The sequence below is a fragment of the Thunnus maccoyii genome, chromosome 1 (genome assembly GCF_910596095.1).
Source record: "Thunnus maccoyii chromosome 1, fThuMac1.1, whole genome shotgun sequence".
NCBI lineage: Eukaryota > Metazoa > Chordata > Actinopteri > Scombriformes > Scombridae > Thunnus > Thunnus maccoyii.
Genome location: NC_056533.1, coordinates 12,372,901 through 12,397,719, shown reverse-complemented (window position 1 = coordinate 12,397,719; position 24,819 = coordinate 12,372,901). Strand labels below are relative to the sequence as shown.

The following is a 24,819-nucleotide window of genomic DNA, read 5'->3' as shown; positions in this document are numbered from 1 at the left end:
TTTTTTTTTTCTATTGTTAACCAGTGAACAGATTCATTGCAACAACTGGAGGTGAGGTCACCAGGCCGAGGTTAGATAAGGTGAATTGTCCGGTAAGGCCAGGCAAAGAACGATTTGATTGAAATTTACAATGATGCATTATCACACGATTATTTATTGCTATGATATTACTTAAAGGTAATTCATGAAAACCTTCAACAAAATAGTCAGCGGAGAGCAGTTTATTAATTGATGTTTTTATTTTACCTTACAGCATAATAAGATGTTGTGGAAGTTTACAAAACATAGTGTGTATTTTAGTGTGAGCTATTTTCCCATTTGGCCAAACAAACAACTGTCGTGTTGAGATTCAGATATAATACTGTATTGCCATGTAGTTGATAGGAATTTGCTTCGGTGAGCTCACACTGATGTTAATTTCTACACCATGTGCACAATTTTCACATAACCACAGCGTTTTTAAGCCTCATAGCTCTTCAAAAGTTAATATTCATAACCTCACTAAAATACTGCCAACATAAAGCCTCCATTTAATTACTGAAAGTGTACATTTGGATTTCTGGAAAATTACATGACATGATATAAATGGGATAATCCACTCCAACCTATGCTGTTCTGGAAAAAAAAAACAAACGTTAAAAGAATTTAAATCTAATAAAGTTGGGAGCAAACTTGAGGCAGTCTTGGCATTGTGCATTTAGTTTTTGATAACTGCACAGCTTGTCATGGGTTATCCCTTAAATATAAAATACTCTTTACTTGTATATATCATTCAGTCATAAAAAGAAATACTGATCATACTCATCTTAGAAAAAGAGATCTTCACTTCAGCCGCCTTTTTTGTGTACAAATAAGCTTTTCAGGTTTGTTTAAAAAAAAAACAAATGTAACAGGTAAAAAAAGTTATTCATAAACAGTTTTTTTCACTCATCAACAATACAAATATCTGTCAAAAAAAAATCATAAATTATAACTATTTTTAAAAACTTGCTTTATGATCTCTGGCATCCACATTTACATACTGGAGCATTGTGTTCATTATCTTCAGTAACATTTTCTTTTACCTCAGTGGGGAAACGTTGAAAGAATAAATAAATAAATACAGTGTGCTTCCATAATCAAAGAGCTGTTTTAGATTAAAGGTTGCGAAAACTGTTCTAACAACATGTGTACTTCTCGGGGTGTAGTAGTGTAGTTCTGTCTGCCAAATTCTCAAAGATAGGTTCACCTGTGACAAGGTATTTGTTACCTATGAATAAAAAAAAAACATTAACCTAAAGTCCGTGTTTGACAGTTAAACAGACAAGCATTGATTTCTGAGGGAGAATAATAACAGCTTTGATTTGTAAAGAATGGTAGAACATAGATGGATATGTACACTAATGTGTCCCAATATTCTACAAGTAGAGAATAAACCACTTTTTTTACTCAAAAAGAGTCAATATCATGCATCTGCCAAGAACTTTCGCGCAGCAGAGCGTGTGCTGCCTCGATCTTGCTGAGGCAGAGACCCTGGTATAGCAGTTTTTAATAGGTCATGAGTAGATAGTGATGACCTCCCGACCTCCGCCTCTGACTAGCAACACTCTTTCCAAGCCCTCAGTCAACACTTCCAGAAACTCCATATCTGAGGTAAGGGTTGAGAAAAAAACAACCCAACAATAGTGTACTCACTTTTTATGGCATGTGAATTATGCAAAATGCCCTTTTGATTTATCAGATTGGCAAAGGATACAGTTCTCATCTCCATCTGTATTTCGAGGTGGTCCTGGCATGTTGAGCAGCACTAATCGAGCATCGTGGGACCTGTTTACTATTACCTCATTCAGCTTCACAGCTGTATGCATTCGCCGCACATTGGACTGATCCCTGGAGTAGAGTAAAGGGGGGGGGGGGGGGGTTCACAAAGTAAAATGTATTTGTGCTAATGACAAACTTTTTGAACTACTTCTAAGCAAGCTTTCACTGAAGAGAAAAAAACATTGAAATGTAATGCTTCAGCATTACATGAGAGGCGAGGTAAAGATGAGTCATGCTGAAAAAAATAAATGTGACTCACGGTTTGAGGCTCATTAGTTCTCTAAAGTTCTCGGGTGCGTTGTTTCTGTTCCTCCTCTCAGCCTCACACTTTTCTCTTGTCCACGTCATCTGAACCTTCTCTGGAGGAGCCTCCACCACCTCCTCCTCCTCGTCTGAGTACAGACTTCCCATACGCACTAAAGAGTGTCTGTCCTTAACCAGCTGTGCCTGCAGGAGCCATGAGAATAGTATGAGGCAAGCTTGTCAAAATGCAGGATTTACTGTTACTCATAGCTAATTATCAGAATTAATGTTGATCAGGTTAAATTCCCACATTGTGCCATTAGAGACAACCAGTAGTGATTCCAAACATGAAAACATTTCAGTGATTTTGCATGCATAATGTGTTTCATGAGTTGTTTAAGCTTATTTTCAGGAACAAATGTAACACACACAAAAAAACAAACATACCTCTCTTTGTCTCTCTGCACTTGACAGCCTCATTTGCCTCAACATCTGGGACCTCTGCTCCATCATTAACGTCCGCTCATAGGTGTATGCTGAGATGTCACTGTCATGCTGAAATCCCATTTGACAAACATAATTTTAGTGGTTATTTCAACCACAACAGAATGAATGAAAAAGTAAATTGATAAAAGAAAATGAATTCATGTTCAAGTGTTTGTCTTTCTGTCTGTGTGGATGGGTATCTGCTCATATTATCAGACAAGTTGAAGCAAGCAATGGGTTCCTTTTTTCAACCCCCATTTTGTTTGGAACAGATAGTACATTTTTTGTCATCTTGTAGTGAGCAAAGTAACGTGTTTCGTTGCAATATACTGTAGTTGTCATGTGGTTTAGGTTACAACTTTTATTACTTAAAAAACTTTTATGAAATATATTTTGAGTTGTCCCTTGCATTATAAAGCCCTGTTTAACCCTTGAATTTTTATTAGTAGTTGTGTAACCGGAACTCTTACCATCTCTACCACTTCCACCTCGGCCTCGATTCTCAGCTGGTAGAGGAACGTGGCCAGATCTTTCTTCATCTGGATGCTGTTGTCATCCATCTGGGCTACAGTAAAAATGCGCATTCTGCATTTTCTCCAAACCTAAAATGCAAATAAAACCGTGGTATTGCCACAAGTGTAAAAGCATGTGCAACACTGAATGGGTGTAAACATAATTACCTACAGAAAGCATATTTTGAAATGAAAGTTCTAAAAAGTTTGTTCCAAAGGGAAAGCCCCAAATGATATCAACTAAAACTAACCAAGTTTGGGATTACTACATTATGTTTCTTTTGTTTTTATTGAATCAAAATCAAATGAAAATTAAGTTATTTGTATAATAATTTTTTAACACATATTATGAATTTGGTCTCATTTTTATGTTTTTTTAAATATAAAATATTAAAATTCTGAAAAGAAAATGTAAATGGCAATGAAACAAACTCAGCACACTGCATCCTCCGGTTGCTCAGTGGAATAAAACTCAAAGATATACGATAAACTTTGTCATCTCACTTTATGCTGTTTGAGCAGGAAAGGCAGCAGCATCAGCATTCCCCCATCATGGACAATCCACCACACATCAATGTTGCCATCTGTGAAGCGTTCATGGTTGCTCGGGTAGAAGGACACATTTTTTGGCACCATTAGTGCCAGGTGGGCCGCTGTGGTGCAGCGGACTGTGTCTGAGTAGAGATGAAAACACGAAGAGTGAGATATTCACCTTTTCACTATTAATAGTTTAAATGAAGTTAACTTCACAGTACAGGTACAGAGGTTATACAATGACATCATGAGAATCACACTGCAGTTATTTCTTTACTAGCCAGAGGAAAACTATCACAGAATTTATTTGAACACCCAAAAAGTATATTCACATTACTGTCACCGTGGTTACTGTAACTACAAGTTCATAATGTTGAGGCGTTTGTTAAGCACATGAAAATTTGTCATGACAACTACATACATTTCTGTAAATAGTATACAATCAAAGTTGATTCGGGGTTGCAGTCATGTGATAGGGATGTCATACTGCAATTACTGATGGGGCCTTTTAAATGCCAGTATTTCATTTAGACTCTTACTGATAAAGGTCTTCCAGGCACGAGGGTCCTCACTCTGCCTCCAGCCGTACGGCCAGCCCATCACCACAGTGTTGTGCTTCATGCCCCCCAGACCACACGACTGGATCAAATGGACAATGCCCTCCCGCACTTTAGATGCCACCACGACCTGACAGAAACCCTTGACCCGCTCGATCTCCATCATATTCTTAATGGCCTGAGAGGAAAAGATATGCAGAATTAAGTTTAATCCATGGTCACAATAAGAAGTAAGTAGATAAAGCATATTTACATAATTATAAACTGCAATACATAATGCTTAAAAATCCTACATCTGATAAAACTGATCATAGTGCATGCCTTGAATGTTCATCATAATGACTTGTATTGCAAAAAACAACTGTTCCACAGCTGAAATTAAATTAGTACATGCTTTACCTTCACTACCTCCCTAGAGAGCACTGCTCTGTTGATAACTCCAGTGCCTGAATATTGGCAATCAAGGATGAGTAATTAATTTCTCCAGTTATTGTCACATAAACAAGAGCAAACTTTCCTTCACTTGTTAAATTCTTTACCAAACACATATCATTATGAAAAATGTTCCTGCATCAATCGCTTATTTTATCTGAAATGGCTCATTGGCAACATGCTGTACTTTTAACAACAAGCTGTTTCGAGCCATGCCCATTGATTACAAGACAAACACTAAAAAACAACTGCCGGTGGAGAAATGTAACAAAAATATAAAATTCACAGTGATGTATGCTTACGCTTCATTGTGCTTTTCAAATGATAAAAGGTGTTCATTTATAACAATTAGTTGCAATACACTCAGCAACATAGCACAATAGAGTACAGTATACATCCCTTTCCAGTATTTACCTGTTCAGCTGCCTGCATTTCCCCATAGCTGTCCAGGAAGTTGCCTTGGATGACAGAGCCCACAATGGTCAGACCCTTTCCTGCCTTCAGCTGCGAGGCAAACGTCAGCAGTCGGGGATATTTAACATGGAGGTCCTCATCCAGCTTCAACAGCACCAACAGCTGAGGTCTGTAGAGTAACAGACAGATAATATGAGACAAAGGCCAACTTCAAAGTGTGTCTTTAGATCCACTCTTAAAACACTGCCACCCAAGTTTTGAGAAAAAATATTATTTATTATTATTTTTATATTATTTTCATTGGTTGCTTTTGCATATATACACACTGTTGTAAGTACGTGTTCCAAGGTCATGGGTCTCCCTTTATGGTCTCTGACCAAGCATATACAGGAAATGTACTCTTCAGAAGGCAAGTAAAATCCTTCATGAGTGACCCCACATACATAATGCTCCAGGCCTTCAAGTGGCTCCCCTCTTGCTGACATCTGTGCTAGAGTTGTAGAACAGGAGATGGGCAACTTTCATACCATTTGTCCATTGATCTCTGACCCCTCCTCGTAGTTGTTACGATACATTCTGCTAATATGCATTTTATATTTGCATATACTTTTTAGCATCTTAAATATTTATTATATTATTTTATCCTATGTCTTATTGAGATATATGTCCATGTGTGTGTGCTCTGCTGCATATACTTTTTAATTGCACCGCAAGGGATGAATAAAGTTGTTTGAATAGAGTTCAATTGAAAAGCACAGACATAAGATTATGCTTGTGTTTTGTCTACCAAAACAAGATAAACTGAATGTCACTGGGGCAATGCTGGTTTTCATCTGTTTGTGCACTCATTCATCATTTTCACTTTTTAGACATAGATTTTGATCAGTTTGACTTTTGAAGTACTGGTCTCTCAGTAAGCATTGAATGTGTGATTTGCAGTTCAAAATGTCTATAGTCCAGATTAAAACTGGGCTAAATTTGGCTGGAAAGAGAAAGTTGTTTAGATGTCTAAGTTACATGTAATCATTGTTTTAACAGTAATTAAATTACCATATTTTTTAAAGTGAATCAGCTCCTAAGTCCATGTTGAACAAAATCAATGACATTAAAAAAAAAACAAACAAAGCATTTGTCTACAAGATATAGCAGAGTTTTAAACTAAATGTCTATTTGTTTTTTTATTTTATTGATATTTTGGACCCTTTCCATTCTTCAATCTGCAGTCAAAACTATCAAGACTGGCTATTATGTTCCTCTCTCAATGCATTTTAGTGAATGGCAAAAGAAGAAGTGCAGCATCAGCATTATGCAACTGCAGCAAAATGTGATGCAGTAACTTACTGCGAAAAAAAAAAAAAAAAAGCTTCCTCAGGCCACAACTTCCCAAAACTGTTTTACATTCATACTTGCCAGATGATACTAACTCATTATGCTTCAATATGGACAACAGCTGGTAGTAAATATTTTGCATATTTCTTATGTTGTATGGCATTATCATCATTCTGGAGGACCATTTTAAAGGACAGACGGGGACCCACTCATTTGTTACATTTGTCCATCTGGTTCACGCAATATTTCACAAATCCCACTCATAAGATTTTGACAAAACTTAGTGCTTCTCATTATTAATGCATTCCAACATGTTCAAAATTACATTGACTGGCATATGAGATGCAGTACCATTAAAATAATGTGAAATATTTGTTAGTGATCAGAGAGTGTGGAATGTTTGATGATGCTTAATTTATGTGAAAAAAAACAAACATTTATATCCCAAAACAGAAATACAAGTATGGTATGTCATGCAATGTTTGTGAGGAAACATTCAGAGCATCTCTTATAGGTTTAGCTGTACCTCCAGTTCTTGGTGTGCGGTGGTCCAGCCTCTAATCTTAGCAGGGCATAGCGTGCAGCGCTAAGGGACAGTCCCCTTATGCCGTCTCCCCACTCCTTTTCTGCTCTGTTTTTGTTTGTTTGCAGAAGAGACAAGACACAAAAATAAGGGAAGACAGACAATTTAAGTTGTCCACCAGCACCCACTACAGATATTCAGGGGGAAGACAGAAACGCAGAGACACAACCATCATCACCCCAAATAATATGAGAATTAATAGGACAGCAATACAAAAGCGGTGTAAATGCAAGTTAGACTCCATACATACCCCTGGTACTCAATGTACTTGTAGATCATCCCAGCAATGCCCATGGCCACAATAGCATAGTACCAGGAGGAGATGAACATTAGAGCCAGACACATGCTCATGCCCAGGAAGGATAGAGCCCTGAGGGTGTGACACATAAAGCTTGAAGTGTTGTTTTTGCATACCAAGAACAGTAACATTATTTACAAGTATGCATAATGCATTGGTCTCTCCAGCTGGTGTATTACATTTCATGAAGGCAACTGTAGTATGAATCTTACAGAGGTGGACTTGAAATGGAGAAGTTGGTAATTTAAATGCCTGAGACAGCAAGGACAGTCTGGCTAGGACAACTCAAGTGTCTCCTTGCCTCCTCTAAGAGGTACTTAGGGAGCAAAAGCAATACCCCCTAGCTCTCATGTGTTCCTGGACAAAACTTTCCTTATTGAAATGAAATAATTTAGCCTTTTTTGCACCATGTATTGTAAAAACATGTTGCTGCAAAGGACATACAAATAGGTCATATATATAAAACAATACATTGTTAAAACTGTGCTCACCAGTGGTAAAATTTGAATCTTGGCCTCCAGTTGGGTGTGCGTAACAGAGTTTGTACAGCACAGGCTAAGTTTACAAAGAGATAGCACATCAAGAAGAACCTATTGAATAAAGACAAAGAGAACTTTCAACACATTTGAAGTACATAATATAATGGTGTAGCTGCAGGGAAATTAAAAATTAATGTAAATAACATGTGTAAGGGGAAATGAATGTGAAAGTGTTGATAAAGGTGTGTTTGTCTGTAAGTACAATACATGTATATTTTTGTATAGGAGCTTACATAGAAAGGATAGGAGCCACCATGTCCAGTGAGGCAATAAGAATACCCAGCTCAGCTATGAGACCAGTCAGTAGCAGTGCCCATGTAGGCTCTCCATTGCTCTTTCCATGACCAAACACCTGAAGCAAAAAATTCAAAATACATGCAGCAATTCAAATTACCTCTTGTTTGGTATTGTATAATATTCAAATAAGCTGGCAACCCAAATATTACTAGCGTCATTTCCAGCACAGCATATTGCACGTGATGTAGAAGTTGGCCAGAATATTCAAATGATCACTCTGTAGTCATTTCTGTCTCGCAGCAATGTATTACTGTACAAAGGCATTTTTTCCGAGAATGTGAAGTATATAAACAATGCATGATCAACAATGTGTAGCATCCCACCCTGAGGAAAGGAATGATGTTATCCTTGGCAATGGCCTGTAGAAGTCGGGGGGCTCCAGTGAGGGACTGCAGGCCTGCCCCCACCGTGGAGAAGAAGGAGCCAATGACAATGACCCATGGAGACGGCCAGGAGAGAGTTCCCACCACCAAATTATTTCTTACTGCGTCCCCAAACCTGCAAGTACATGCTGACTGAGTATGACTCAAAATACGACTTGACATTTATAATTTTTTTCCCCCATTGTTAATTTTTACTATTTACATACAGTGTTTAGGGAATGGTAGAGACTCACTGCAGGACACAAATGAACTTACTTGTCCCTCAGGACTACTCCTTCAATACATGCCCCAAACAGGAACACAGAACTTAAATCTGGAGACAAGAGGTCAAGGGCCTTAAGGTGACAGAAAGATGTGTATCAAATCTACTTTTGTATCCTGTTTGAAGTGGTAAAATTGTGAATCTTATACTCTGCACAGTCACCAAAATAAGGATACAAACAAGTGAAGTAGTGGTAATGGCTAAGATAGTTCCCACAGGTATGGACTTCTGAGCATCCCGGAGATCACCAGATCTGTTGGAGCCTGCCATGATACCTTCAAAAACAAGAGGACAGTCGATAAAAAAAACAGAGTTGGAAAAATGGTTCAACTGTGCCCCCTACTGGCTGGATTAGGGTGAGGTTTGAAGCTTCCCTGTCTTGCTGTTTTGTGCATCTGCACAATTTCACTACCACAAACTTTACCTTCACTAATCTACGCAAAAATGACTTTAATGGGATCATACTGTATAGACAATAAAGGTCTTTCTAAAGAGTCAGTCATATTGTCTGCATTATTCAGTTTAGAGGTTTAACAGGTGAACCTTTATGTTTTTACACTCAAGCTATTGTCACATTCTTAATAATATTTTGCACATTATTGTATTTTTTAATATTAAAGTAATTTGTCTCATCGACTGAGGTCAGCTGTTGATAAACCTAGATTGGCTGGTTGATGACATTGTCTTACCTGTGGCAGATGGGAAGAAGATCCCCACCAGAAGTGTGAATGATGTAGCAATGTCTGCTGATACATACATGCCAAAGTTCTCCAAGGCACTGTGGGCATCCACTGACCCTAGCCCAGCCTTCTCTAAGATCTCCCCTTTCTGCATGTAGTCGCTCCACATGTTTTCTAACACAGAGAACAGACACATGTTATCAGCAAAAAGAGAATGACATTCATACACGCCAAAGTCCAAAATGTAATGGTTTCCTTCTCTAATGAAAAAACATTACCTTAAGTTTGCCACCTAATGATTTTTTGTCTTTAATTTGTAATGATTTTAATTGAGACATAAAAGTGTTCAATCATGCATGGAATCAATTGCTGTATGAAGAGTTTTGGTCAAAATCTCATGCTTCATACCAGTTATTGTTGAATTTACCTCTGATAATCCCACTGCTCAGTCCAGGGATGCCCTGTATCTCTGTCACATTGTTCTGGATGAAGTAGTCATCACACTGAGAGCCGCTCATGTTCCCCGGCAGGCAGAATGTGTCCCACAGCTGACTGGGCACTGTGATGTTGCCTTTTATTACAGTCTTGGCACACACATCAAAGCGATCTCTGACCAATGTCCTGTTGCCCAGCATGCAGATCCTATAGCAATGATATGGATAAATGTTGAAATTATTACTATGTTATACTGTTTTTTCCACCACTAACACATCATCATCATCATCATCATCATTGTCCTCATCATATATCTCTTCTTTATCATCATAACTAAAAGTAAAGTTCAGTTTTATTTCCACATATTTACAATGAAAGTCATAAGATGAAAGATGGAATTCTTTGATTGAAAAATCCACATTGTGGTCCACCTATTTGTGGCAGATGGGAAACAGAATCACAACGATACAGAAAAAAAATCAACCTAAAAAATAATAATACAAAAGCATGTATTATTTTCCATGTGCAAGTAACACTGCAAATGTTTGCACTCTCTCCCCCATAAAAAACACAAATTCCATATTAAGTTCCCCATAAATCATGTTACTTCCTGTTAAGACACGTTTATTCTAGCAATTTTGTCTACAGACTTACGGGAATTCTGGCGGATGAGTCATGGATTTGATTGCCCCAGCGTAGATGGAGATAATTGAGATAATGACGCAGGCAAGGAAAAGAGAAGCCAGTTTGTTGACATATTTGACTCCCACAAAAACCACCACAGCCATCAGGCTAAGGCAGATAGAACCATAGACTCGCATATTGTTCAACATGGCACTGTCGCTCCCATGGGGGTCTGCAGCATGAAAGATGGCCGCTTGGGGGACCAGATATTTCTGAAGAGAAAAAATGACAGGACAGGACAGACTATATAAAATTCATGTAATGGCTGATATATTTTATACAGAACAGTGGAGTCACATTTTAGCATACGAATGTGAGCCGGAATGTAACCACATAATATTTTCACAAACTGACCAAGAAGATTTCGATGGCCCCCAGTATGTACATTGCAGAAGCAAAAGTGGTGCCCAGGTAGAAGCACAGCCCCACAGCTCCTCCAAACTCTGGGCCCAGCGAGCGTGAGATCATGAAGTATGCTCCTCCAGCTACAACAGGAAAACAAGCTGTTGCAATCTCCTGATTTTTACTGCATGCAGTAGACACAACAGTGAAATTCTGCTGCCACCAAGTGGGAGAATATGTAATAGAAACATTCACTTCTACACTTTTTCAGAGCAGTCACCAGATACTGTATCAAGGTCCAACAAGTATGTATTTGAAAAGCAGTTTTATGTTGCAATAAGGTCTACTCAGTTCGATAGACTGCTTTAATATTTGTAGTGTGGACGAAGGCTACATGTAGGATAAATGTATGATGAGGGAATTTTTCCATGTATTACCTGGAACAACACCATTAGTGGCAATGGCACTCATTGATATGGCTGTGAGCATCGTCTGCAAAGGAAAGGGGAAAATAAATAAAAATGGAAAAGGACCCACATACACATGTTACAATATGATATGGTTAATATCCACTGATCAAACTGACAGCTCAAAGCGAGCACATCTTCCATCTAACAGAGCATAATCCTTTTGAAAGGAAGCAATACATTTAGCATCTAGCCTGGAAATTAATATGATCACAATATTTGTGTAATAAGGTTTGGATAATGGAAGCATACTGTATGAAAAAATCAGTGACAGTCAGTCAGTCAAGTGACAGTCAGTCTTTGCTTTAAATGATTGTTGCTGCTTATGCAACCATGTGGATTCTATCGACTGGTTAGAAAAAAAAAAAGCTGGCTTATGTCCCACATTGGTGGTGAAATCAACCCGACGTAATGGTGTGTGTGTGCCTGTGTACAGTGCAGTATGTGTGTGTGTGCATACTAACACATGAGCAGCACATGAGGACAATCAGGAGGGACTGTATGATGCCAGCCATCCCGACAATCCATGTCAGTCGGAGAAAAAGAATGACACCAAAGATGTTCTGGAGACACGGCAGGTAGACACCCATCAGAGTGCCCATGTTGGGAGACTGATAGACAGAATGGGGGAGAGAAGGAGGGGGTGGGGGGTGGGAGGGGGCAAAGAGAGAGGGGAGAGTATTGAGCCTGACATTTCAGGAAACAAGCATATTGATCTTTAGTATTGATTGATGTACTTTTTAAAGGTCATTCTATCATGTCATCAGCTCTTGCATGTATCCAGGTCTTACAGAGCCACTGCATGACTGCAGAGCGTGCAAAGGCATAAGCAATCAATCAACAAGTCTTAATACAAAACTAGAACTTGGATAGCGAGGCAGGGGGAGAGCCAGAGGTTGAGGGTGTTACTAAACCTCAGAAAACTCAGTGTACACATGTTAAAAACAGCGAGACATAGTGTTTCCTTGCTCTGCCCTGACTCCTGACCTTGGGGGTCTTCCTACGGGAGGCCTCAGCGCTTTCCTCCTCCTCATGCTCCTTAGCTCCCTGGGTGATGTTTGTGTAGTTGACCAGGCGGCTGAGCAGAGAGGAAACCTTCGGCCGGATGTCCAGTTCTTCCTGGAGGAAGAGTGAAACTGAAGTTAAGTTAATCATATTGATTTAAGTCTATCATCTGACAGAAATATTACAAAGTAACAATAACAGACCTCAAACAAGGCCAGATTTCTGTCATAGAAGTCATTCTTCTTGCAAGCAGCATCGGCACTGTTGAGAAATGGGCTGTCTTCTTTATGATTCCCATGTCCTATAAGGGGGAAAAAAGAATGACAATAAAAATAAATTTACTTTTTGGACATTCAGTAAGTTGAGCTACTGGGGCCAACAAATATATTTTTTTGTGGATAAATCAGCAAAACCTGCAATAAAAAAAATTATAAAAATCGCAATATGATCTGCATCACCCTGTCTTAAGAAGATGCTTATTCACTCTACCAACCAAACCTTTATGGACAATATTAAGTCTCCAGCAGTGTTAGTGCTGTCTCAGAGGATGAAAGAAAAGTTCATCTATATCTCTTTAAAGTACTGAAATCCAGTCAATCAATAAAAATGAATATAATATTACAATTTACAGTGGAATGCTGTGTCAGTATGACATTCAAAATGCGTTTAATATTTGGTTCTTACACATGTGGTACTTGTTTAAATACATATGACATTTAGGTTACATGAATTCCATATACAAGATGTCAATAGTAATTAACAGTCATGAATGTGAATGAAACATTTATGTGGTTTCAAAAAATTCCAGATTTGTATTTACATGAAAACATTTCAGCACTTTCTTTTCTCAAACAAATATTTACATTTTAAAAGACTGTGTAAAAAAAAAAATAATACAGCAGTTCAGCATCAACAGTAATTAACAGTACAGTAAAAAGTAACAGTACAGTAATTAATACAACAAAGAAGAAGAAAAAACACATTTCTATGCTAGTTCTTTTACATGACAGTCCATTCCATTTTCAATATTCAGCATTAAAATGTCACTACTAATTATAATTCAAACACCTTCATAATCTCCATGTAGCATTAAACTTTAGACATATAACTGATGCAATGGAGCTGCAGTGAAATAGCCACAAGGTCAAAAGCAGCACTGACCACGTTAAGCCAACAAAGCAAAGTCTGGGTGATAAATAAGCATTTAATTAGATTTTACTCTCATTAACTTCTGCTTTTGAAGAAAAAAATGAATCATCCAAAAATGAGCACAGTGCCTTGGTCAGAAATTACCTAACCTTGGGTTATTTGAGCACGTAAACTTTAACACCTGCATCTCAAATCCCAAATTAATCCTGCAACAAAAAGTCTGCCAATTTACCAAGTAGGCATGAAAAAGGAAAATATTCTCATCTGTACTAAGAACACCAGTGTTGCTGCAAGTGAATTGGCTGAGCTTCAATGCTGGTCTTCACTCACCTGTGTTCTGTGTCCCACTGCTGCTAGTATCGCTGTGAGTAAGCATAGTTATGCGCTGTGTGCAGTCTGCAACAGAGTACTCTGTACTCAGGCTTGGGGAAATTGTCGATTACTATCCAGGACACCCGGTCACCCAGGGTGAACACTCATTCAGGGGCCTGATCTAACACATGGTGCATGGTGAGGGGGGTGAGTGCAGGGTACAGTGCTAATTCACTCACAAACACACACAGACACACACACACACATGCAAGGCACATGCAAGGCACATGTCTGTTCATGGGGATATAATAGCCTTGATGATATCTCAAAGAACTACAGTTCGAAATGTCTAGCTGATGCAACAACCTCTGACTGAAAAATGACCTATGTAAATTATCAATGAGAAAGTTTAAAGCTCAACTTTCTCCTGACATATGTGAAAATGAAGTGATCAATGGGAGCATGAAGGCCAGATGTCTGTTGTTCTGTCTTTACAAACCCAAACAACAACACAGCTGGATTGTAGTGATGCTTGGGAAGTGATAAGAGTAAAAACAATGCCAACACTGTCCTCTAGTGTTATATTGCAGTCAGTGGCATAGGATAACATCTGTGTTTGAAGCAACAGTGAGGGAAGACTACTGCAGATGAGAAAGAGGCATTGATTCACATAAGAAAAGGCACAGCTGGTTTTTCTGGGGGCAATGCAGATGGACGTTGTCATAGAGTGAGAGATGTTCAAATATGTCCTGACAGGAAGTGTTACTTGATAAATAAATAAATAGTGTAGCTTTCAGCTCATTCCATTTGTTGAACCAACTAAATATAAATCACTCTAACAATGGGCTAAGGAGACAGTGGGGGTCTCTTGTTAATAACTTCACATTAAATGTCTAATTAAAAAGATTAAAGATTAACTGGCCTGTTATGAAGGCACACAAGAGTCCTGCTGTGCACACCGAACGGCACCCAGGCTTTACAGCAACGTGTACCGACATGTCACCTGTGCCCCCACCTTAACTGCTCAAGGCTACAGCCAGAAGATCAAAGATTGTCAGTGCTGTCGGACAGACAGATTTACAGCAGGGAGAGGATTTAAGCAGTGCTGTACATGACTTTTACTTTCTATATACAAGAATTTAAAATACTCTGACTCATTGTTTCATTGTCAGTAGCAGCTGACAGGTTTCTCATTAAACAAGTCTAACGGTGGTGGTATGGGAGAACACTTATATCTAAAACCATGTTATATATAATGAAAATATTTTGAAACAGAAAGAAAAATTCAACATTCTGTGTGTTCATTAACCTTTTCTGCTGAAAATTGTTAGTGAGGTAGGAGCATTTGAGCTATTCATGTCGCAGCAGCTGTAATGTATGGACAACAACTAAACTGTATGTTTGGCTATCACCTTTAATTTGAAGCCCCAGCCAAACACAAAGTACAACAAAGTCCAAAGCAAATGTTTTGACATACTGCCTGGGTGTCAGGCCTGTCAAGGTACAGTATAATTTGCTGTGTGCGGTATTTACAGCTAGATCAATTTGCAGAGAAGATGCTAGGTTGTCAAGTCTTTTCAAAGTGCAAAATTCATGATTTCTAAACAACTTCTTATAGATAATCTGCAAAGACAAAATCAATATGAATTATTTGTTATAGGTCCAACGAACAACTTCCAGAAAGTAGCTTCTGCAAAACATCTTCAGGACTTTTCAGCAAACACCAAACGGGTCATTAGTATTCTTTATCTAGACTGCACAGTATACTTGGATTAAGAGTTCCTTCCAGTTATCTTTCGAATGGACATTTTCAAACCCACTAATGTTCAGGAGAGAAAGAAACTTTACAGTAATGTGTCTGTGCTTTTTAAAGCCGATTAGACATGGAAAACAATATCGCTGTCCATTAGCTCCTTAGGGTTTGAAAAAGCCTCTTTGCTAAACTTCCTCTTTAATGAACATTTAAGACTTAACACTGAGAGGCAGAGAAGTCGTACAGCTTAGCTCACTCTACTTTGTGCAGTTAGTTGGCAAGAATGTTTTACTGATTACTGGTGTTGTTGGGGGTGGTGTGTGTGTGGAAGATGGTGTGTGTGTGTGTGTATATATATATATATATTAAAAAAAGACAGTAAAATAGAGTGTATGTGCATATCCTTTGCTGCTTTTTTATTACTTGTTTTCATTCAATCCTGCTGCATTAAACAATGCCTGCCTTCAAAGCATAGCTTGATGTGACTGGTTTATGCAAACATGTTACAACTGTTGCAGGGCAGCAGCTCAAATGGTAAAAAGGTAAAGTTATATTTGTCTTTATAGTCCATTGTGTTTAGCTCATTATATATTTCTGGGCCAAAAAGCTTCTTCCCTTTTTCATAGACACACTGACCTCTTATAACTATCTGGATTCTACCAGCTTTTTCAACAAGGTGAATAACTTATGGGGGAAGAGAGTCCAAAGAGTGAAAATCTTTAACATGAATTGTTATCTGGAGTATTGCAATGAGGACATTAGTGTAGCTCTTTCAAAATGATATAAAACCCATTTCCATTACTCATAACCAGGAGTTGTGGAGATTGGTTAAATCTGATACAAGCAAAGTCCAGTTTTTTTTAATTTGTTTGTGCTATATAAAATACAAAGTTAACTGTGCTAACATTATGTTACTTATGGTGCATCACTGCAGAGGCAGGATACAACAATTAGGCCTTTTCTGTATTTGTCAATTCATTGTAAAATCGAGTAAGCAACTTTGATTACTCACTTTGCGGGCTCATTCACTTAAGTAACATCACCCCACATTAGTGGTGCATATCTGGAAAATGTCAATCACTCAAAAATGTATGTGGGATCTAATATCTAAAACACTTGCCTTTCTATAAAAAACAGGCCTGCACAGTGTATTTCAGTACTGTATAGAGTAACCGTTTGGTCATGACAAACCAACAAATCAGTTAGGCAAATTTCAAATGCATAATACTAACTTAAATTATTTTCCTTCTCAAACTTAATACTAGCTTTATATGAAGTTGTTTGGTTTCATTGTACTCTACTCTTCTCCTTTGCCTGTGGCAAGAAACCATGTAATTCTGCTGTAGCAACACACCAACATAAGTTGTAATGGCAGTGTTTCATTCAGAGCAGCATCTGAACAGAGTAGAGGAATGCTAACCTGCTGAGCCGTATAGCAAAACATATTAGCTTTGATGTGTTCTAATGATGAGAAAAGGACAGCAGCACAGTCTGATTACCTCAGGGGGTAAAGGTGGGTGGGAAGAGATGCATCGTACAACAGACTTCAAAAAGTCACAAATGAACTAAATGGGGATGTCAATGCGTGTAGACCTAATGACTTAACAAGCCCTGACTGTGGTCTGTACAGGAGATTGTGTATCTGCAATGCTTTTGCAAAATGTTTTCATGCACTTAATGATGGTTAAAGCTGTATACATTACGCCTTTATGCTGTAAAGACAACCCGTACTCATGAATGTTTGCTTTGTGTAAATGTTACATGTACAGATAAACAGCCACTGGCTTGTTCATCTACACATGATACATTTAAATGCTTGAACATGCCAAAGTAGCACAACTTGATAGTGCAGTTGTTTCTCCTGTAATGATTCACAGATCATTACTGCTCTGAACAGTTTTGCCAGAAATATATTGGCTGAACGAAGAGGTCAAGACTCCAGGAACACTTGTAGTATAAAGAACAACTTAATGATGAGTTGTTTCTTATATTACAAGTGTTGATGGAGTCTTGACCCCTTCAGACTTCTTTCTTTCTCTATGCACCTTGGAAGTAGGTGAAGTTGTGCCAGAAATCCCTACTCATATTTGCTGAATCACAGTCTAGTCTGAAAGTGCTTTTCTAACAAGTTTCACATGTTTTGAATTCACCATAGACCCAAGAAAAGCACAGCAACAAATCGTTTATGCATGAACACTAAACTATTTGTTTTCATGCGTATACTGTACTTGTTTTGCACAGATTTCTGGTTAGTGTTTAAGTCAGACAGTTGGACCCAGGACACACTGAAGGGACTACATCCCCCAGAATGCAGAAAGCCTCAGGAAGAGCTGGCAGCACACATTGGAAAACATTGAGGTGCTCTATTTGTCCTGTTGCCACTTAGGCCCTGACTAAAGTAAGCAGATGGAACAGAGGTGGCAGATAGTTGGATGGATACACAGATGGATTGACAATTGCATCATTCAAATAGCTATCTCAAGAGGATGTGTGACAAATTAACTGGCTTGTTACATTTCTGCCATGAAGACGAATCTCTATTGGGAAAGCAAGATCATCTTTGCCACCTACTATGATCTTTGCATAGTGTTAGAGCTTAAAGGTGCAGTGTGTAGAATTTAGTGGCATCTAGTGAAACGGACTTGGCAGAAATGGAATATAATATTTATAAGTATGTTTTAATTAGTGTATAATCCCATAAAAATAAGAATCGTTGTGTTTTCGTTACCCTTTATATCTATATAGGGAGCGGGTCCTCTTGCATGGATCCCACCATGTTGCACTGCCATGTTTCTGCAGTAGCCCAGAATAGACAAACCAAACACTGGCTCTAGAGAGGGCCTTTCATCTTTTTTGAGATAGATGCCACTAAATCTTACACAGTGGTACTATAAGGGTTATACATGAGTATGTGCATTTGTGTGTGTGTGTGTGCGCACGCGTGTGTGTGGCTATCTGTATTTGTTCTACCTCTGTCATCAGCTCTACATTTCTGCTGTACCACAGTGTGTTTATCTCTGCATGGATATCTGAGTGGCACGCCAGACTGCAAGACAGGAATGGCCATCCTGTCCTCCAGAATTACTGAAGGAACACACAGAAGCATTCTCCAAATCCTCCACTCATTATATAAACTTCTCAGGACCTGTTTGGGGCCAATACCAGCAAAAGACAAATTTACACTCAATGACTATATTATTGGCATATCTGCTGTTTTTCCTTCTAATAACAATAGAAGAAGAAATAGAGCTGAACAAATCAATATATTTATATTCACTAAACATCAAATGACAAAATGTAACAGGAAAGGTACTGTTCATTTCTACAGAGCATTTCAGCTTGTTTCAACTCGTTTTGGTTTTATGGCCCACAACATTTTGATTTGCCTCACTGCTCTCATCAACTTAAAGGTAGAGTCGGTGATTCTGGAGAAAGATTGTTCAATACACTTTTTGTCAAATTCAGCGAATCTCTTCACAGTCCGCTAGCTGTCTGTTCTGTGTGTGCGCTGAAAGTTATCATACACAGCCCTGGCTCTGTAAGTGGAAAACAAAGAAAGTGGCTCCAACTGAGCCACAAAACACTATTTGAGCCAATCAGCAGGGGGCGTCATCAGAGCAGCTCTCTGCGTGAGGACATGACAGTCTACCGTCTCCAGCAATTCAAATAAAAAGTGTTTTCTCAAAGAACAGATATTCTTCCATTTTATTAAATGTATCAATCCACACTGAATCCGAGATAGTCTCACTGAGACCCCCCGCATTTTTGTTTACATTCCGAGCCTGTTTCTGTCACGTTTAGTGAAGCATAATCTGATATTCCGCCATATTTGTCTTTTGGTTGTTTGGGTGGCGGAACTTCTGAATGAGCAGGAAGGGAGGGGTGTATTTATTTGGGTGTTTAATTCAAATATCAATAATCTTTCTCCAGAATGATTGACTCTACCTTTAATTTCCAGACACAGCAGACAACTATTTTCAGAAAAAACAAAACAAAACAAAAAACTCTGATAAACTCTGATACTGTACGCTAACATATGACAGACAAAGTGAGTAGCTAGCTGCCATGAGAACACAGCACATTAGCCAGGTTGCCTGATGATGCCAATGTTTCTTCTATAATGAAATGAAAATTGAAAAATGAAAATTTCATTATAAAACATGAATATAATAAAAATGTACTATTTATTAATTGTGCACTTTTTCATGTTTAACGGATTTCTTACTTTATTGGGTTTTATGGCATAACTGAAAGGACAGTTTTTTGTTGTCAGTTATCAGCTTTACCATTCACAAATGTGCATATTAACTATGGATACGTATGAATGACTTATGTTTTTATGAATGATGATGAGAAGTAAGTTTGATGTTATTGATGTAATTTTTAATGCCAACAGTAATATCTCCTGCACATTAATTTTATTTAGTTAATGGATACAATGTGTTGCTTCGCTTCATATACTCGTATAAACCTGAAACTTTTCCAAGGTGCCAATGTTGCACAGAGGCAGTAGTCATGGAGAGAAGGCAGCATCTTAAGTGTTTCTTGCTCACTTTTCATCCTAGATTTTCCATGCTTTCAATCAAAACCATGGAATAAAGATTGTGATTAGGTTACATGTCCCTTTTTTCAAATATTGTTTTCTGAAGCAAAAATTTAAAGCTTGTTTTAGTACTTTGTAATATTCCTATTTATGCCCATCTCCACCATGTTTAGTGGTTAAGGACTGTGAGAACACCAGGTACAATAATGGAAATAAGTACAGGACTTATTCATTTTATCATTGACAAAGTTTGATGTGTTGTATTTTAAGATATGTAAAAGTGTTGCAAATAAACCTAAAGTTCTGACTTACGAAGAAGAACAGGCAAAAAACAAAACTTTAGCTAATGGTAGAATAACAGAATGCTATGTCCACCAAGGACAAGTTGTGTTCAGAACAAACCTATTTATATGTATGGCTGATATTCTTTTCTTTTTGCACATTATGTAGCAGCAAGAAAATAAGACGAGCAAGAAACTTCCCTCCCTGAAATGTGAATGGTATTTCAGGGTAGTGAAGTGTAGTGGAGTGCAGCACTGCGACAATGACCACAGTGTTAAGGCTGGTCTTGTCCTGTGCCAAACAGAGCTGAGTTCATGGGCTGAAACAGACTCTTCACTGTGTCACTTCCTCCCTGCTGTAAACGTCACACTGTGGCTAAGACACACAGCATGTACCATACCCAAGCCCACCACTCCCATGATGAAATCATCCAGTAGACGCAATTGCTTTTGGATTGTTTTACCACAGTGATTACTTTCCAACCCAACTTTTTCATTTACTGGATTGGATGTATAACTAAAGATGGTGCAATAACGCATATGGACATGCCACATGTTCCAAACTTCTTTCGGCACTTGTTATTCATGGAGTAAAAAAAACCATTTCAAATCCATGTTTAAAAATAACTATGACAAAATACTTAAATAACATTCATCCATGCTTTAAAAACACAGTAGAGATGCTATAAAAATGCAGTCAACTACAGTGACTTGAGTAGCTGTTACTGTTTAGTTCAGAATCAGAAACAGGTTTATTGCCAAGTAGGTTTTCACATACAAGGAATTTGCTTTGGTCTGATGATGCATAACAATAAACATAGTGTGAGGACAAAAATAGGCAAGTATTGCAAAATACAAGAAACATACGTGACAAATTAACAATAGAAGATATGAAAAATAAACAAACAAAATAAACAAAATATGTGCAAGATGTGCATTAATGTAACACATAAGTCAGATGCGGACATGTGTGTTAATGTACGTGTGGTGTCAATGGGGGTCAGGATCACAGTCAGTGTCAGTGGGGGTCCCGTGCCTTGTTGATGAGACCAGCTGCAGTTAGGAAGAAACTGTTCTTGTGCCGTGAGGTTTTGGTCCTGATGGACCGCAGCCTCCTGCCAAAGGGGAGTGCTTCAGAGAGTTTGTGTCCAGGGTGGGAGGGGTGGGCCATCATCTTTCCTGCCTGCAACAGGGCCTTGGAGGTGTGCAGGTCCTGGAGGGATGGCAGGTTGCAGCCAATCAGCCAATGATATGCTGTAGTCTGCCCTTGTCCTTGGCAGTGGCAGCAGCGTAACAGATGGTGATGGAGGTGGTGAGGATGGACTCCATGATGACAGTGTATAAGTGCACCATCATTGGCTTTGGCCGGTTGAACTTCTTCAGCTGCTGTAGGACATACATCCTCTGCTGTGCCTTTTTAGTGAGGGACCTAATGTTCAGCTCCCAGTTGAGGTCCTGGATGATGATGGTGCCCAGGAAACGGAAGGACTCCTCAGTGTTGACTGGTGAGTCACACAGGCTGATGGGGGCAGGTGGGGCTGGTTTCTTTCTGAAGAACTGTCTAAAGACAGTGGAGATGGTTGTGTACTTCAAGCTCCAAGTTGTTTGGCCAGATGAGCCTCATCTGCAAACTTCAGGAGCTTGATGGACTGATGACTGCAGCTGTTTGTATACAGGGAGAAGAGTAGAGAGGAAAGGACGCAGCCTTGAGGGGAACCAGTGCTGATGGTCCTTGAGTCAAAGATGTGTTTCCCAAGCTTCAAGTGCTGCCTCCTGTCAGACAGGAAGTCGGTGATCCACCTGCAGATGGAGTCAGGCATGTGTAGCTGGGAGGGCTTGTCCTTTAGCAGAACCAGGATAATGGGTGTTAAAGGCGGAGCTGAAATCCACAAACAGGATCCTGGTGTGGGTTCCTGCAGAGTCCAGGTGTTGAAGGATGCGGTGGAGGGCCATGTTTACTCCACTGTCCAAAGACCTGCTGACTCTGTAGTTGAACTGCAGGGGGTCCAGGAGTGGGTCTGTTATATTTTTACCATGTGTTACCATGTGTGTTTGAAGCATAATGGTAATATACTGTGTGCCCTTTGCTCCACTTCATCATTCATCACAGTCTCACTTCCTTCTTCTTCTTCTCCTTCTCACCCTGTACAGCATGTAGTCATCTTTGCAGCTATGCACTAAATTTAACAGTTGTTGTTCTCATGCTTCAGGAAACTCTGCTTGGGTGGGTTAGCGAGAATTATGACAGCAGGAAGACAAAGGCAGCAACAGGCATGTGCGAAAACTCACTGAGAAAAGTTTCAGGGTTATTTCAGGACAGCTGTGTCATCAAACCCTTTTTAGGGGGCATAATACAAAGTTCTGCTCAGGGCACATTAGAGCCACTACTTTCTAACACTTATAAAGTACTGTTATGTTCCATATCTTAAGTGTATTAACTTGTATTTCTGCTGTTTGAGAATATCATGTGTCTTTAAAGGGTGACTTCCATACATTCCAGAAATATACAACCAGACAGCTAGGTCAACATGTGCTGAAATTCCTTGTTATGCTTCAGATATCTACTTGAGTCCTGTGCCACACTGAAGCATGGGCCATCTCACCTGCACATTGCAATTTATTGCAAAGTATATAGGCTATATGCACATTTATGTACACATACATAGAAATGCACATGTATCACCTCCTTAGACAAACACCGGAAGCTCATTAACACAGTAACAACTTGTGAGACGAGTCTTCAGCCTTGAACTCTGATCCTTTCTGATATTATTCAGTAGTAACAAGCTCACAGTCAGCATGATATTCAGCTGGTAATATAAATGGATGGCCAGGCAGTGTGTTGGTTTGTGCCCAGCCTGGCCTCCTGGGCCCTTGGTTAAGCGTGGGCGCTTCATTTGAAGGCCACGCCCATGTGAGTCTTTTATTAAAAAAAAAAAATTCTGTTCCTCTGGTTTGTTTTTTCTCTCAGCCCACACAAATCAGCACAGCTCTCACATAATCCTACCCAGCGGCTACAAACTCCTCACGCCTCTACTTCTCTTCCCGCTGTCCTCCCTTTCTCTTCTGTCGGGCAGTGGCCCCCCTCTTTCTATGTTGATACAGTGGAGAAACAAGTGAGTGACAGTGAGAGACAAGCTGAGGCAGAGAAGCAAGGAGGGAGAAATCTGCTCCTGTGTTGTTGAACAGCCAATCTCTGTGAAAGGAAATCCTCCCCTGGCACAAAGAGAGCTCCATCTTTTGTGTGGAAGCACTTGAGGCCTTTTCTTGTTGTGGTGGTATTGGCCCCCCTCACAAAACCCCACCCCCTTTGTGTCTTTCCCCACAGTTCTCACCCTTTTCATTGTTTTCCCTTTGTTTCTCATCTGTCCCTTAGTTTATTTTAAAAGGCTTTCCAAATCCAGGAAAAAGCACCTTCAAAATGATAAAAAAGAAGTGTTTCTCCGACTGTAAGTGAGCTGTCAAAAACAGACCTGTCTGCTAGGAAAACTGCTTTGTGACCCTGGAGAATTGCCATGGTAACCATACAACCAGCTGTTCAGAAGGCTCTCAGGACAAAGCAAAGCTTCCCCATACTCCATGAATTGGATCTGCGGGATCCAGTTCATTAAGTTTCACTTTCAGGACACATTTTCTTCAACTTCCAAATTAGTCAACGTCTGTCAAAGCGGAGAGATAAAGAGCTAAGTAAAAGTTGTGAGACTTACCATCAGAACTGACAGTGTCTTGATGATCAGGGTAGTCCTGTCCAGTGTCCCTGTAATCCACCCAGTTAATCCCCTCTAGACTGTCATAGCTGGACTCAGCTCGATCCTTTACCGGCACCACTGTGAAGTGAGGCATGTTTTCATCACTCTCCTCTGTGTCTCCAGTTCACACTCAACATAGCAGGCTAGCTGTTAGCCAGCTTCAGCTCAACTTCCACTAATGGCAACTACATTCCACTACACTGCGCTCACTTCCTCTGGAGGGTATTATCATATTCCCCGCCCACAGACCAGCCCCTCCTGGGCTTTTTGTGTGAACAGAAAGGCTATTGCGGTCCCGGGGAAGCATTTGGGAAGACACTCACACCCCCCAAGGAGAAGGAGTGACCTGTGGGGCTCAGCCCTGGTTGAAGACTTAGCGTTGTCATCCCTGAGTCATTCTCAATGAGAGGGGGAGAGAGTGTAGGGTGACCCCCTTCTGCTGTCTGTGTCATAATGACAGCTAACAGAGTGAACCTTGTCTGTTCAAGGTTCAGACAGTCAGTCCTCTGTGTGTGGGGGCCTTTCCTAAAACACACAGACAGCGACGTGGCAGTTTGGAAAATAATCAACCTAAGTTGGTTAAGGGGAAGCACAGAATGGAAAAAGCAGGGAAGGAAAGATAAACAGATACTTTGTCAAAATGAGAGGAAACAGAAAATGTTAAAACACTAAACAGTTGGATGTCATTTCATCCTTTGAACGCAGGGTCATTCAACATTTGAAATGTAACTTTTTTTTATTAAATTCATG

General features: G+C 39.4%; 1 protein-coding gene across 1 annotated transcript; it reads right to left on the bottom strand.

Moving 5' to 3' along the window:
* Window positions 1–220: 220 nt before the first annotated feature.
* Window positions 221–24,335, bottom strand: slc12a4 (solute carrier family 12 member 4). The gene is made up of 24 exons (XM_042399227.1): window positions 24,028–24,335; window positions 12,486–12,583; window positions 12,265–12,396; window positions 11,742–11,888; window positions 11,248–11,302; window positions 10,823–10,953; window positions 10,439–10,680; window positions 9,777–9,991; window positions 9,359–9,523; window positions 8,846–8,944; window positions 8,663–8,720; window positions 8,348–8,522; window positions 7,961–8,079; window positions 7,680–7,778; window positions 7,141–7,260; window positions 6,834–6,938; window positions 4,979–5,147; window positions 4,115–4,310; window positions 3,546–3,715; window positions 3,000–3,131; window positions 2,491–2,598; window positions 2,060–2,247; window positions 1,736–1,869; window positions 221–1,627 (listed from the first exon to the last, which is right to left on the bottom strand). The coding sequence occupies exons 1-24, from the start codon at window positions 24,161–24,163 to the stop codon at window positions 1,536–1,538; spliced, it is 3,285 nt and encodes a 1,094-aa protein (XP_042255161.1). The 5' UTR covers window positions 24,164–24,335; the 3' UTR covers window positions 221–1,535.
* Between the last annotated feature and the right edge of the window lie 484 nt (window positions 24,336–24,819).

What these genes read in the sequence shown, in the direction of transcription:
- slc12a4 (XM_042399227.1), bottom strand. Translation starts at nt 24,163, where the DNA reads ATGCCTCACTTCACAGTGGTGCCGGTAAAGGATCGAGCTGAGTCCAGC. An exon ending in CCGCACACCAAGAACTGGAG is followed by an intron (nt 5,148 to 6,833) that starts GTACAGCTAAAC and finishes GTTACTCTACAG; the next exon opens with ACCTCAGCTGTTGGTGCTGT. An exon ending in AAATGCAGGCAGCTGAACAG is followed by an intron (nt 4,311 to 4,978) that starts GTAAATACTGGA and finishes TTTTCCTCTCAG; the next exon opens with GCCATTAAGAATATGATGGA.